The 12,001-nt window shown below is 41.8% G+C and overlaps 1 protein-coding gene across 3 annotated transcripts in view; it reads left to right on the top strand.

The window, feature by feature from the left end:
• Positions 1-11,754, top strand: part of FARP2 (FERM, ARH/RhoGEF and pleckstrin domain protein 2) — an 87,795-nt gene extending 76,041 nt beyond the window's left edge. The window contains exons 20-27 of one of the 3 annotated variants that reach the window (XM_066619061.1): positions 253-321; positions 1,423-1,512; positions 2,035-2,117; positions 2,678-2,796; positions 5,481-5,593; positions 7,078-7,185; positions 7,811-7,962; positions 8,592-11,754. In XM_066619061.1, coding sequence (XP_066475158.1) covers positions 253-321; positions 1,423-1,512; positions 2,035-2,117; positions 2,678-2,796; positions 5,481-5,593; positions 7,078-7,185; positions 7,811-7,962; positions 8,592-8,682 — 825 coding nt within the window. In that variant the 3' untranslated portion in view covers positions 8,683-11,754. Of the gene's footprint in view, positions 1-252; positions 322-1,422; positions 1,513-2,034; positions 2,118-2,677; positions 2,797-3,378; positions 3,543-5,453; positions 5,594-7,077; positions 7,186-7,810; positions 7,963-8,591 lie in introns of those variants that run through there. The other 2 variants (XM_066619063.1, XM_066619062.1) reach the window with 2 other exon arrangements.
• Positions 11,755-12,001: the final 247 nt, after the last annotated feature.

Raw genomic sequence — 12,001 nt, 5'->3', positions numbered from 1 at the left:
TGACCTCTTAGATCCAGGAACTATTGCATTGAACCCCATGGAGTTCTTTTTTTTTGATTGAGTGGGTAGAAATATTGACTACCTTGTTGCCCTTGTGGCTTAGAAGATTGTAATCTCAATCCTATGCATATATACTCAGAAGTAAGTTCCACTGAGTTGAGTGTGACTTACTCCCAGGTAACTGCACTGGATTGCAGCCTTGAAGTAATTAAAACAATCTACAAAGGTAAGCTTTATGTAACTTTTTCACAGGAATTTATCCGCGAAGGCTGCTTATACAAGCTGACCAAAAAGGGCTTACAGCAAAGGATGTTTTTTCTGGTAAGTGATGCTTTTACCCAAGATTGTGGCTCGCAATAATGTGTCCAGAGTTTACCCCTGCATTAATGTAGGGATAGGTGGTATTAAAGACCACTTTCCCATAAACTCTATTTTGCCATTTGCTAGGAAGAGCAGGACCTTGGTATGATCCCTTTTGTTTTACAGCCAAAGTATGGATAAGTACAGTGTGAATCCCTTTCAAGAGATGGGGGCAATTGCTTGGGTGGGTCACAAGCATGTGGTGCAAGGTTGCTAGAAGCTGGAGGTAAAACTCTGCACCAGAATACCCTGGCATCTTCTACCTATCCGAACACCACATTGGGTCAGTGATATTGAAGGTTTGGGTGTTGACCTGGCCAGGTAGGTGGGCCCTTGGCAGTGGTGTATCCAGGGCATGGTGAAGGGGGACATGTGCTCCGGAGGTCAGTTAGGGGAGCACTGAGCAGTGCACTCATTGCTTAAAGCAGCTGTTTGGCTCTGAAATCGAGCCATTCTTGGGGGGGGGGTTGTAGAGCGCAGGTGTGGAGGTGATGCAGGGGGTGATGCTGCCATGTCACCCCATCCTGGGTGTCATTAGGCCCAGGGATGCAACTGGCCCTTGACTAGTACCCAGTCTGGCTAGCTTTCAATGCCACCCCTGTCACCAAGCTTAGATTCTGTGCCTTTGGTTGAAGCCAGGAGATGGAAACAGCACTGCCTTTTCTTGGTTTGGTATGTGGGAAATTACTTTCCTGTATGTTGCAGAATAAACACCTGCAGCACCTGCACCTGTTTGTGTTTGTGTTTGATGTTCAGGGTCCATATTTTCAGTAACTACCAGGAAACCTGTTTTGACAACAATGGCTCCTGCCTTCTGAACAATCTGCTTTTGTTTTGTGGTCTTTCCACACAGGAAAGCTCAGTTTTTTTTCTTGGTTGAAAAGGGATTGGTGTGATCAGGTATGAATCAAGTACTCGCTGAAAATTTTGAAAGCTGTGCTCTTTATTTCTGAGCCATGTTAGAGCTGTAATGTGGAAATAAAAAGGTGTGTGTGTTTTCCAATATCTAAAAGTTGTGTTAAACTTTGATTATTTTCAGCAAGTTTTTCTATGCTTTTTTAGTTTTCAGACATGTTACTGTACACAAGCAAAGGAGTCACAGGCACCAATCAGTTCAAAATTCATGGACATCTCCCTTTACATGGGATGCTGGTAAGTGGTTCTGCATGTAACAGGCAAGCACTAAAGTAGTACAGTGGGCCACAACATTTGGACTTTCTTACTCTATTGTACTGGACATCCCTGTTTACTCTGAAGCTTTGTCTCAGGTATAAGTGTTTGTCTTAGAGTCAAGGATGGATAGTTAGAAGATAAGAAATAGAAAATAAGAACAAAACCTTCATTCTTATATTGCTGTTTCCAAGGCTAACTGGATGTGCTAACTGATGTTGCTTCCACACCAAGGAATAGCATTCCTTCACTTTAATGGCATGTTCTTTTTTTGTCTGTTTCATTTTCAGCTGATAGTCTTGGATCCTCCAGTAAGTAATAAGTTGACAGCATTGGCTACTGTGTGTTCCATCTGGTAGTTTTCTCACTAGAAACAAAGTAGATACAATATATCCAGTGCTTCTAAATTAGCTGAAGATTCATTGCAGTTGTCAGATAATTTCTCTTCCTGTACATAGATGTGTGTCAGTGCTCAATGAATGAGGCAAGTTTCTTTCTCTGCAGGTGGAAGAGAGTGAAAATGAATGGGCTGTCCCTCACTGTTTCACAATCTATTCAGCTCAAAAAACCATAGTAGTGGCAGCAAGGTAAGCCATTTCTTGATGCTCAGTTACAACATGACAGGGTGGTAAAAATACGTTTCTTGATGTATCTGAACATTGTGCATTCCTACCTTTGCTCCAGGCTGAGTAAGAGAGTAGGAGATAAGTGTTCTTTCAAGATCTTGCACAGTAACTGGGTGAGGCAAAGCCTCTCCCCTTTTCTTCCCACACTCTTCTTAGAGCATAGTTCTGAGCCAAGATAGCCAGGAACAAAAGTGTTTACCCTGATGGTTGAGATGCATCATGTGCATTTGTGTTCCATTCTCATCTGACTTCAGATGGCAGGATCTCTTTGCATTTTGCCTGAAATGTGATGTGGAATTTCAAACTTGAATTTATATGGAACATAAAATAGAGAACAGCTTCTGCTGGTGCCAGCACTTTGGAACCTTGACTGCAAATCTTGCTGTGCAAATAGGAATGTATAGGGGGGAAATTGCTGTGAACTGTGGTCAAGTAGTGGTTTTCTTGAATCGCAGACCACATGCCACAGCTGAGCTCCACACCATTATATTTGACCATCAGTTCTGTCTCTTACCTTTCAGCACTCGTCTGGAAATGGGAAAGTGGATGGAAGATCTTAACATGGCAATTGAAATGGCAAAAAAATCCACAGAGAAGTCAGACATGTTTTTGGAAAACTCCTTTTGCAATAATTCTAACAGTGAGTAGCGTCATGCCATTTGTGACCTGTGGGTAGTTTGTGTTCTTTGCATGCTTCTTTAGGATAGAACTGATTATCCTAAATTAGATAATTTATAGATTATTAAGCTGATAAACCTTTGGCCAGAGTTAGACTTCCATAACTTCTCTGATTCTCCTGATATTATAGGCTTGGCAAATTCAAAACCTTCTGCTATTAAAGCCATGATCATTTTGATGAGTGTAATCTTTCTTTTCTACCCTTTATGTTGGAAAGCCTCAATTCCTTTAAACCATAGTTCATTTTCCTATGTGCCTTTATTCCTTAGATGTCCCTTGCTTAGTACAAACCCAACTGGTATGCTGCCAAGCAACTATTTAACATTTTTACACATACTGCAGTGGTGTTCCTCTAACCCTCATGTCTTGACCATGAAGTGCCACATTTTCCAAGACATTCTGGAATGTGAAAGTTGTGGATTCCAAAAAACCAGTGGCCTATGCATGCAAGCTGACCCTTTCTCCCAACATATCCAAGGAATTCTTACCACTGCCACTTTCCATGTACCGCTTCCTGTTAAACATTTGCTCCCTTCTCCTTCAGGATACTCTGATGAGGTTTCTCTAGAACAGGAGTCCGAAGAGGACATACATTCTTCTCGTAGTTCCCTGGACAGGCAGAGTCACCACCGTGCCAACACTACCATGCATGTCTGCTGGTACCGCAACACCAGTGTCTCCATGACTGATCACAGTGTGGCCGTCGAGGTATCCAGCAGCACACAGAGCACACAGCACTTTCAGTTACTGCTCTCCGTCTTGTTTGCTGCTTCTCTGCACTGTATATATGTATGCAGTTTCAACCTCCCATCACTGCCTTCAATAACCGATGTGAAAGTGATCCAGTGAATGTGTGGCTAAAGTTGTTTGCATATGTACTTGTGTGTGCACTTCTCTGCATGCTCCCATCATGTTTTCAACAAGGGGGTGCTTTGAGGGATGAAGTTTAAAAAGGGAAAGACTAAAGGCATTTCTGTTGCCTGACATCTTGAGTTTCCCTTCTGGGTTCTTTTTCTTCAAATTCCATCCTGTGACTTGTTCTAGGACTGCCAGAGCCTGGATCTGCCTGGTGTTCTGCTCTTTCACTGTCCTAGAACTGTGTTATTTGAAAGAGGTAATCTGTGCTTCAAGATGATCTTTCTATGTTCTCATTTTGGGGATGTAACATAGTCATCTGGCACTTCTGTACAGACATGCCACAAGTTCTCTACTCCAGCTTTAAACATGTTGCCCAAATCATGCATTGTCACTTCTGTCTGGCCTTTTGCAGTCCTCTCCCCTCATAGTACTCATTCATTTTGCTGAGCACATTCTCATGGGGTTTCTAAGGAAAATAGACAGTGTCTGTCTGAGAGATTTCCTGGAGGAGACAGAAAGTTCTTCCCTCTTCCTAGTAATTTAAGTTAGTAATACAAAGTCTTGTTCAAGCTGGTACTGATGAAGATGAATGGAACATCTCTGTTAAGGCTGTGTGTATACACTGGAAGACAGATGCATCTTAGTGCATTAAAAATGGGTTCATTAAAAATGCATTAAATTAAAAATTCATTAAAAATGGGGGTGCAGCCCCCAAATGTAAAATATCCTCAGATTTAAGGGTCCTTCCACACATCACTGTATTGGCTTCGAAAAGCAGGCCAACTGTGCAATTTGTAGAATAGGTGATCATAGGATAAGATAATTATTGGCTGGCTATGTTTAGATTAAATCTAAATGTAACCTCTTCTAACCACCATCCCGTCCTCATATTTATAGCCTTTATAGATGACAGTTTATTTTAGAAGCCTGTATGTTGAGCAAATACAGGACAGATGGCACGAAGTGTGATCTGCACAAAGACACTATTGGAACACTGATTCCCCCAGATTTGTTCACCTCCGGTCTGCTACTACAGCACTGCCTTACACTTCATCATCACACAAAGCTGTCTGCATTCCTACCTTCTGGAATTTGAACCCTTAATGTATGACTTGGCTCCTAGATCTTTAATCCTTACTGAGGGAAGTGAAAGAGAAGTTAAGGCACACAAGACACAGCAAATGCTATAGAAGCTATGCATCTCTGTGTATTCATTCTTGTGCCTTGCCCTACCAATCAAACTTGCGCAAGCCAAAATATGTAAAGGGTTGACTGTTTGAAATGTTTATATAAAATTGTATTTTCCCATTTATCTGGGCCTTGCTGTTTAAAAGACTTGAGGCACATTTGCAGCAAACACTTAGCAGAAGGAATTAAAACTGGGGAGTTAACTAGATCACCTAGATATCCACGATTGTCACATTACCCCAATAAGGCTGTGAAGTAAAACGGCTTTTGGGCCATGAAGCCAGAAGTTTGTTATTTTACCTATTGATACAATCTTTCTCTAGAAAGGTCATTGACAATGGTAAACTTGTTAATCTTCCTGCTTTCTCCCCAAAGCACAGAGGCACCTTGTTCTGCTGATCTTGGGACTTATTATCTGTGAACGTCATGGCATTTTCTTCATCTCTTCCCTTTTTAAAGCACCATTGCTTTTTCCATAGTTCTTTTAACATACCTTTTCCTGTACTATCCTTTTCTTGTTCTAAATCTTTTTTATTTCTCTCCTTCTCTGCCCTGCACCCTCTCTCTGCTCAGTTTTCTGCTCTCTTGCTGTTTCACCAGAGCTTCCTCCTCGCTATTTGCTGGGCCAGACTCAACGGCCCAACACAATCACTCATGTCTGCTGGTACCGGAACCAGAGTCTATCCCTGTCTGACTATCTGTGCATGATTCAGGTAAAACTGTTTTTACCAATCTCAGTGTCGGGAAGCTGCTTGCATAACATCATCATTTTCTACTTAGTAATGTACATTATAGCTCTTCTAAACTCTGTTCTAGCATATGGAATCTATACTTATGGTACATTAAACCAAGGGTAAAAAATTCTCATATCTCTTGCTAAAATCAGCCCACCCTTTGATTTATCATAGACAAACTTGAATTCACAATGCTTTTTCTTATTATTTAGTAATTTAATTTGTAGATTTGGTCACAGCAAAAGTTACTCCCTCTCAGTGGTGTTAGTTTTACATACCCCTTGCTTCCATTGACCAATAATGCTAACTTAGAAGTAGTTGTGTACTGCAAAGGGTCTGCATTCTCCTAGTTCTTCTTTGTACTTTTCTTTTTTGCATTGTCTGTCTGGTATTGTCTAACTGGGTTCTGCTTCAGTGTTGGTCACTGGTTCTTAGCATGTTGTGGAGATCATGAAATCCTTTATGCAATACTCCCACAAGTTCTGATCGAGGGAGATATTCTGTCTGGACAATGGGTGTACTAGATCAGGGGTCTCCAAATCCCGGCCTGAGGGCCAGATGCAGCCCCTGACAAGCCTGTATCTGGCCCATGGCAAGTCTCTTGTCCTCTGTAAGCCTCTGGCCCACTCAACTGAAAGTGACCACAGCTGTGCTCTAGTTTTATCTGGAGGGTGTTCTGAGGGCTGGGAATGCCTTCTACCTCCCCTCAAAATGCCTTCTAAAGGCCTAAAAACATCACTTCCTGGTTTTCCTGAAAAACCAGAAGTGATGTTTTTGGACCATCTGAAGGCCTTAGGCTTTCTGAAGTTTTCTAATGTATTTATTTAAATTTTACACCATGCCAGATACTTTGTGGCCCTTTGGCCAAAAGGTTTAGAGACCCCTGTACTAGATAAAGAGGGGGTAGCCTTAATGTGCTGCTATTTCTTACCCCTCCCCTTTTAAAGTCTCCCCTCCAGAAAAAGGGTAGCACAGCAAGATCTCCAATCTTAAAAGATGTCAAAAAATTAAGATTGGGAGAGAATAGAGTGGTGGTTCTGATCTGTGCCACTGAAATGAACACTCTCGTGTTAGTTTTCATAGCAAGGCAAACAATTGTTGGCCAAAATGTTAGATGCAGGGTTTCATTAGTTCAAAAATTGATTTCATCATTGGGTGAGGTTTGGATTTAGTTTGCTAGTCACTAACTAGATTACAGGTAATAATAACCTGGGACTCACAGCCATATTTGCATTTCTCATGCTGAAATGTGACATTTTTCAAGGTGTAAAATACTGCACCTTGGTAGACTTGAAAACTGTATAAACCACCATTGAAATCTGATCATGTGGGAAGACTCTGAAAGAGCAAGTGTTGGTTTTTCTGAACTTTGCTGTATCCAGAGGGTCACTCTTAAGTTTTTTGTTGTGCTGTTAGAATGGCTGCTCGTCTCATATAATTTTCCCTTCCCCTCTTGCGTGTAGAACCAGCTTTCAGGATATCTACTGAGAAAATTCAAGAACAGTAATGGTTGGCAGAAGCTGTGGGTTGTCTTTACGAACTTCTGTTTGTTCTTCTACAAAACTCATCAGGTGAGATGGACTGCAGTGCAAATTTGGGATGGAGTTAAGTACGTGTAGGAATGAGATATATTTGACTATATGTTGTAAATGTGTTCTGTTGTATTTGTTTTTCATACAGCTCCCTTACACCACTGCAACAGGTGTAATTTTCACCTAACATATTCCCAGTGCTAGATGACTGCAAACTAGCATGCTAACACAAGGCTACTTTTAACTGGTGGCAGTGGCTGATGAGCTGATGCTTAAAGGCACTCAGTTGGGGAAAGTACTATATAATTAGCCCTCCAGTCACCACTTTAATTGGGTTATCCAAGTCCACTAGGTGTTTCAGTTATTATGATTGCTGCTTTGGGCTGCAATCCTAAATGCACTTTCTTGGGAGTACGTTCCACTGAACACAATGGACTCCTATGTAGTCCTACATAACTCCTACGTAGACATACCTAGGTAGACACTATTGGGGTGGTGGTTTGTGTATGTGTGTGTTGTGAGCCATCTTGGAAGCTCTTTTGGAGGCCAAAATGCAAAATAAAAATCTTGAAATATAATTGATTGGTTCTGTCTGACTGGTATCTCTGGGTTCGCTAAGAAGGATGGCTCTTCCTAAGACATGAACAACTTGACTGCTTTTCAGGATGATTATCCACTGGCCAGTTTGCCACTTCTTGGCTACACAGTCGGCACCCCAGTGGAAACAGATGGCATCCAGAAGGACTATGTCTTCAAACTGCAGTTCAAATCCCATGTGTATTTCTTCAGGGCTGAGAGCAAGTATACCTTTGAGAGGTAATCTTTCTGTATCCAGTTTCCAAAGTGAATTGGTTACCCTTGCGTGTGCTTTTAGAGTTTTATTTCTCCTTGTCATGGAATCTCATTTCAGAGGTGGCAGAGGTCCTGCTATGTCACCCTTATAGGCCACATAACTTATTGTGACAACTTGGATTGGATTAGTTAGTGGAGTTGTAGTTAGTGGATTTTGCTGTCTTCAAAACCCATCTGAAGCCAAATGCTGACATGAACTGAAACATGATGGATGGTAAAATGGATGGTAAAATGAGCTCAAAACCAGGAGGATTTAAAAAATGGTCCTGGTGTGATAGGTTCATTCACTGTGCCTTCTTTTTAGATTGATGGGGTGACCAGTTTAGGCACAGGGATAGAAAGGTTACTTCCACTCTTGGTTTCAAGTTAAGGATTTAACCCCTTCCTCTACACTGTATCAAATAGCTTAGCATTGTGTAGACCTCTGCCCAAGATACCAGGTGATGTGGAACATGGTAGTCTATTTGCAAAATGACAGATAGTAAGAATTTATATGAGTATCAGTAACTATTCTACCAGAAGCACATCACAGCACCTTAAAAGGTAACTAAGGCTTGGAGTGCTGATGTTGTGTATGTCCCCTCTCTTAACAGATGGATGGAAGTGATAAAGAGAGCTACAAGTTCTCCTGGGAGATCCAGCCTATTTGTTCCAAAAGATGAAAAGGAAAAGATCACGAAGTGAAAGAAGCAGAGCTGGATCTCTGTTATTAATGTTGTGCAGCATAGGGGGAAGAAAACAGGAGCCTGAGCATGATTAAAAAGAGAAGCTACCTGCTGAGGCAAAGTTAGCTGCCTCTTGGAAGATGGTGAATTTGCTATAGTGTGGAAAGCAGCCTTGCCCAAAGGAACCATAAAGACTGTGAAGGTAACTCAGTTCATGGAAGAATTGTGGCTGCTGAACTTACCTTTGACATGTAATTTCTTACTTGCATAAATAGCTGTTGATGGTGTTCGGTTCATTTTAAGTCCTCTGGGTTTTCAGAAGCTCTTGTTAATGCTCAGCCTGCCTGAATAACCTTTGCGCGGCTTGCTATTTCAACCTACAGCCATGCATGCCTCAAATGCTACAATTGGTTCAGATGGGAGTTCTGCTTACTGTGTAGAATGATGGGGCAGTTCAGGAAATTGCCGGGCTGCAACTCCTCCCTTAATTTCCCAAAGCATATAAGGGTTGCATTGCTTTTAAAAAATAAAATAGGGGGTGGGGAGGCAAGGGGTTTTGCAGAAAGCATGTAAAAATTTTGCTCATACCATTCCAGTGTTCTCCTGCAGCAACACATTCATGATCTACTTACACTGGTGGGGGGAATTAGAAAGGAGCAGCAGCAGTCAAAGGCATTTTGGGATGTTTATCTAGATTGGGGTTCCTAAATGTTTAGCTGCCAGGGCCATATCACTCCATGATATAACTCTTGTTTTTATAATGGGTTAGAGAAAGTCAGTTACAGAAAATATATAGATTGTGTACATAATTAAATATTTTCACAACAGGAGAAATATTTAGTATTTGCAATTGTGGGACTACTGGTATGCCCTCTCAGAGAAAGCAACCCAGCCCAGCAGTTACTTCATAAGAACAGCCCCACTGGATCAGGCCATAGGCCCATCTAGTCCAGCTTCCTGTATCTCACAGCAGCCCACCAAATGCCCCAGGGAGCACACCAGATAACAAGAGACCTGCATCCTGGTGCCCTCCCTTGCATTGACGTTCTGACATAGCCCATTTCTAAAATCAGGAGGTTGCACATACACATCATGGCTTGTAACCCATAATGGATTTTTCTTCTAGAAACTTGTCCAGTCCCCTTTTAAAGGCATCCAGGTCAGATGCTGTCACCACATCCTGCGGCAGGGAGTTCCACAGACTGACCACATGCTGAGTAAAGACATATTTTCTTTTGTCTGTCCTAACTCTCCCAACACTCAATTTTAGTGGATATCCCCTGGTTCTGGTATTATGTGAGAGTGTAAAGAGCATCTCTCTATACACCTTATCCTTCCCATGCATAATTTTGTATGTCTCAATCATGTCCCCCCTCAGGCATCTCTTTTCTGGGTTGAAGAGGCCCAAACGCCATAGCCTTTCCTCATAAGGAAGGTGCCCCAGCCCCGTAATCATCTTAGTCACTCTCTTTTGCACCTTTTCCATTTCTACTCTGTCCTTTTTGAGATGTGGCAACCGGAACTGGACACAATACTCCAGGTGTGGCCTTACCATAGATTTGTACAATGGCATTATAATATTAGCCGTTTTGTTCTCAATACCTTTTCTAATGATTCCAAGCATAGAATTGGCATTCTTTACTGCACTTTTATCGACCTGTCCACCATCACCCCAAGATCTCTCTCCTAATCTGTCACAGACAGCTCAGAACCCATTAGCCTATATGTGAAGTTTTGATTTTTTGCCCCAGTGTGCATGACTTTACACTTACTTACATTGAAGTGCATCTGCCATTTTGCTGCCCATTCTGCCAGTTTGGAGAGATCATTCTGGAGCTCCTCACAATCACTTCTGGTCTTCACCTCTCAGAGAAGTTTGGTGTCATCTGCAAACTTAGCCACCTCACTGCTCACCCTGGTCTCCAGGTCATTTATGAAGAGGTTGAAAAGCAACAGTCCCAGGACAGATCCTTGGGGCACACCGCTTTTCACCTCTCTCCACTGTGAAAATTGCCCATTGACACCCACTCTCTGTTTCCTGGTCTTCAACCAGGTCTCAATCCAGGAGAGGATCTGGCAGGAGAAAAGAAGATGCATGGTGGGAGAAGAGGAAGGGTGGGGGTACCTATTTGTGAATAAGCAGGCTGCTTAATGTGATGTTGGGCATTATGTGGTCAGTGGGGCATAATCTGAAGAGCCCTAGTCTAGACTTACAGTGGAGGGAATTAGTACTTCAGAGATAATTTGACATAAAGGAACAAAGTGAAGCCAAAACAGCTACAAGACTACAGCTAGGATCAGAGACTCAGGGCGCAATCCTAAACAACTTCCAGGACTGGCATAGCTGCATCCAGCAGTTGGGGGGCAGTCACAGAGGCCTCCTCAAGGTACGGCAATGCTTGTTTCCTTAACTTGGAACTGCACTGCCCTTACCTAGGTGCTGCAAAGTGGGTTAGGATTGTGCCTTTACTGTGTGAGAACTTGTACAGCTATACTTTGCTTATCTGCAAGGAAGAGTTAGTTAAAATCACATCAACAGCAACTGCTCAAATAACTTAGGCCACAAGATGGAGGTGAAACTAAGTCAGTTTTTTAACATGAATGTGCAGCCTGTCCTGTCTCCATGCTTCCCCTAAGGTGCAGATCAGCATTTCTTGTATAACAGTGGATAGTGGTCTGCTAGTCTGAACATGGATGGTCTTGATCAAAGGTTACTTGTCATGTTATATTGAAAGCCACAGTGTGGTTAATATGCTTTAAAGGGAACAGTCCAAGGGTGGAAAAATATTTATATAGTAGAACATTGTATTTGAATATGGGAGATGGATGGAAGTAACACTTGCAAGAAGTTGTAGGTGTCTTCAGTTGTACTACTGAAGAAGACCCACAAAGGTGCATAAAGTAGGTTAGTCTTCAAGGTTGGATAGCTTCCCTAACAAAGATATAGGGAAGATTTCATAATGTGTTCTTGTTTGACATCATTGATAAGCTGCAGTGTGCTAAAAACTTTTTCTATAGTATAATGGCTATTCAATATAAATTAATTAATTTATTATCTGTTTTTGAAAATAAACTATTATAGATCTCTAAATATGTGTAGTCTGTAAGTTAACCCGCTGTTACCCTATTAGAAATATTTAAAGTGCATCAGTCCACAGTTTAGAGCTCACTTCATTTAAGAGCCTGTCTCACTCTTAAATTTTAGGTAACCTTTTCCTTGTTCAAACTCCACAGCCTTGAGGGATCTGATCACAGGAATTGCCTATAGTTGCCCTACAACTGAATTGCATTTGTAGCATCAGCACAATACAGACCATTCTTGGAGAAGTGCATTTGTA

Source organism: Tiliqua scincoides, chromosome 3 (genome assembly GCF_035046505.1).
Source record: "Tiliqua scincoides isolate rTilSci1 chromosome 3, rTilSci1.hap2, whole genome shotgun sequence".
In the NCBI taxonomy this organism is placed as follows: Eukaryota; Metazoa; Chordata; class Lepidosauria; order Squamata; family Scincidae; genus Tiliqua; species Tiliqua scincoides.
The sequence above is the reverse complement of the archived record's forward strand: the minus strand, read 5'-3'. Positions and strand labels throughout refer to the sequence as shown.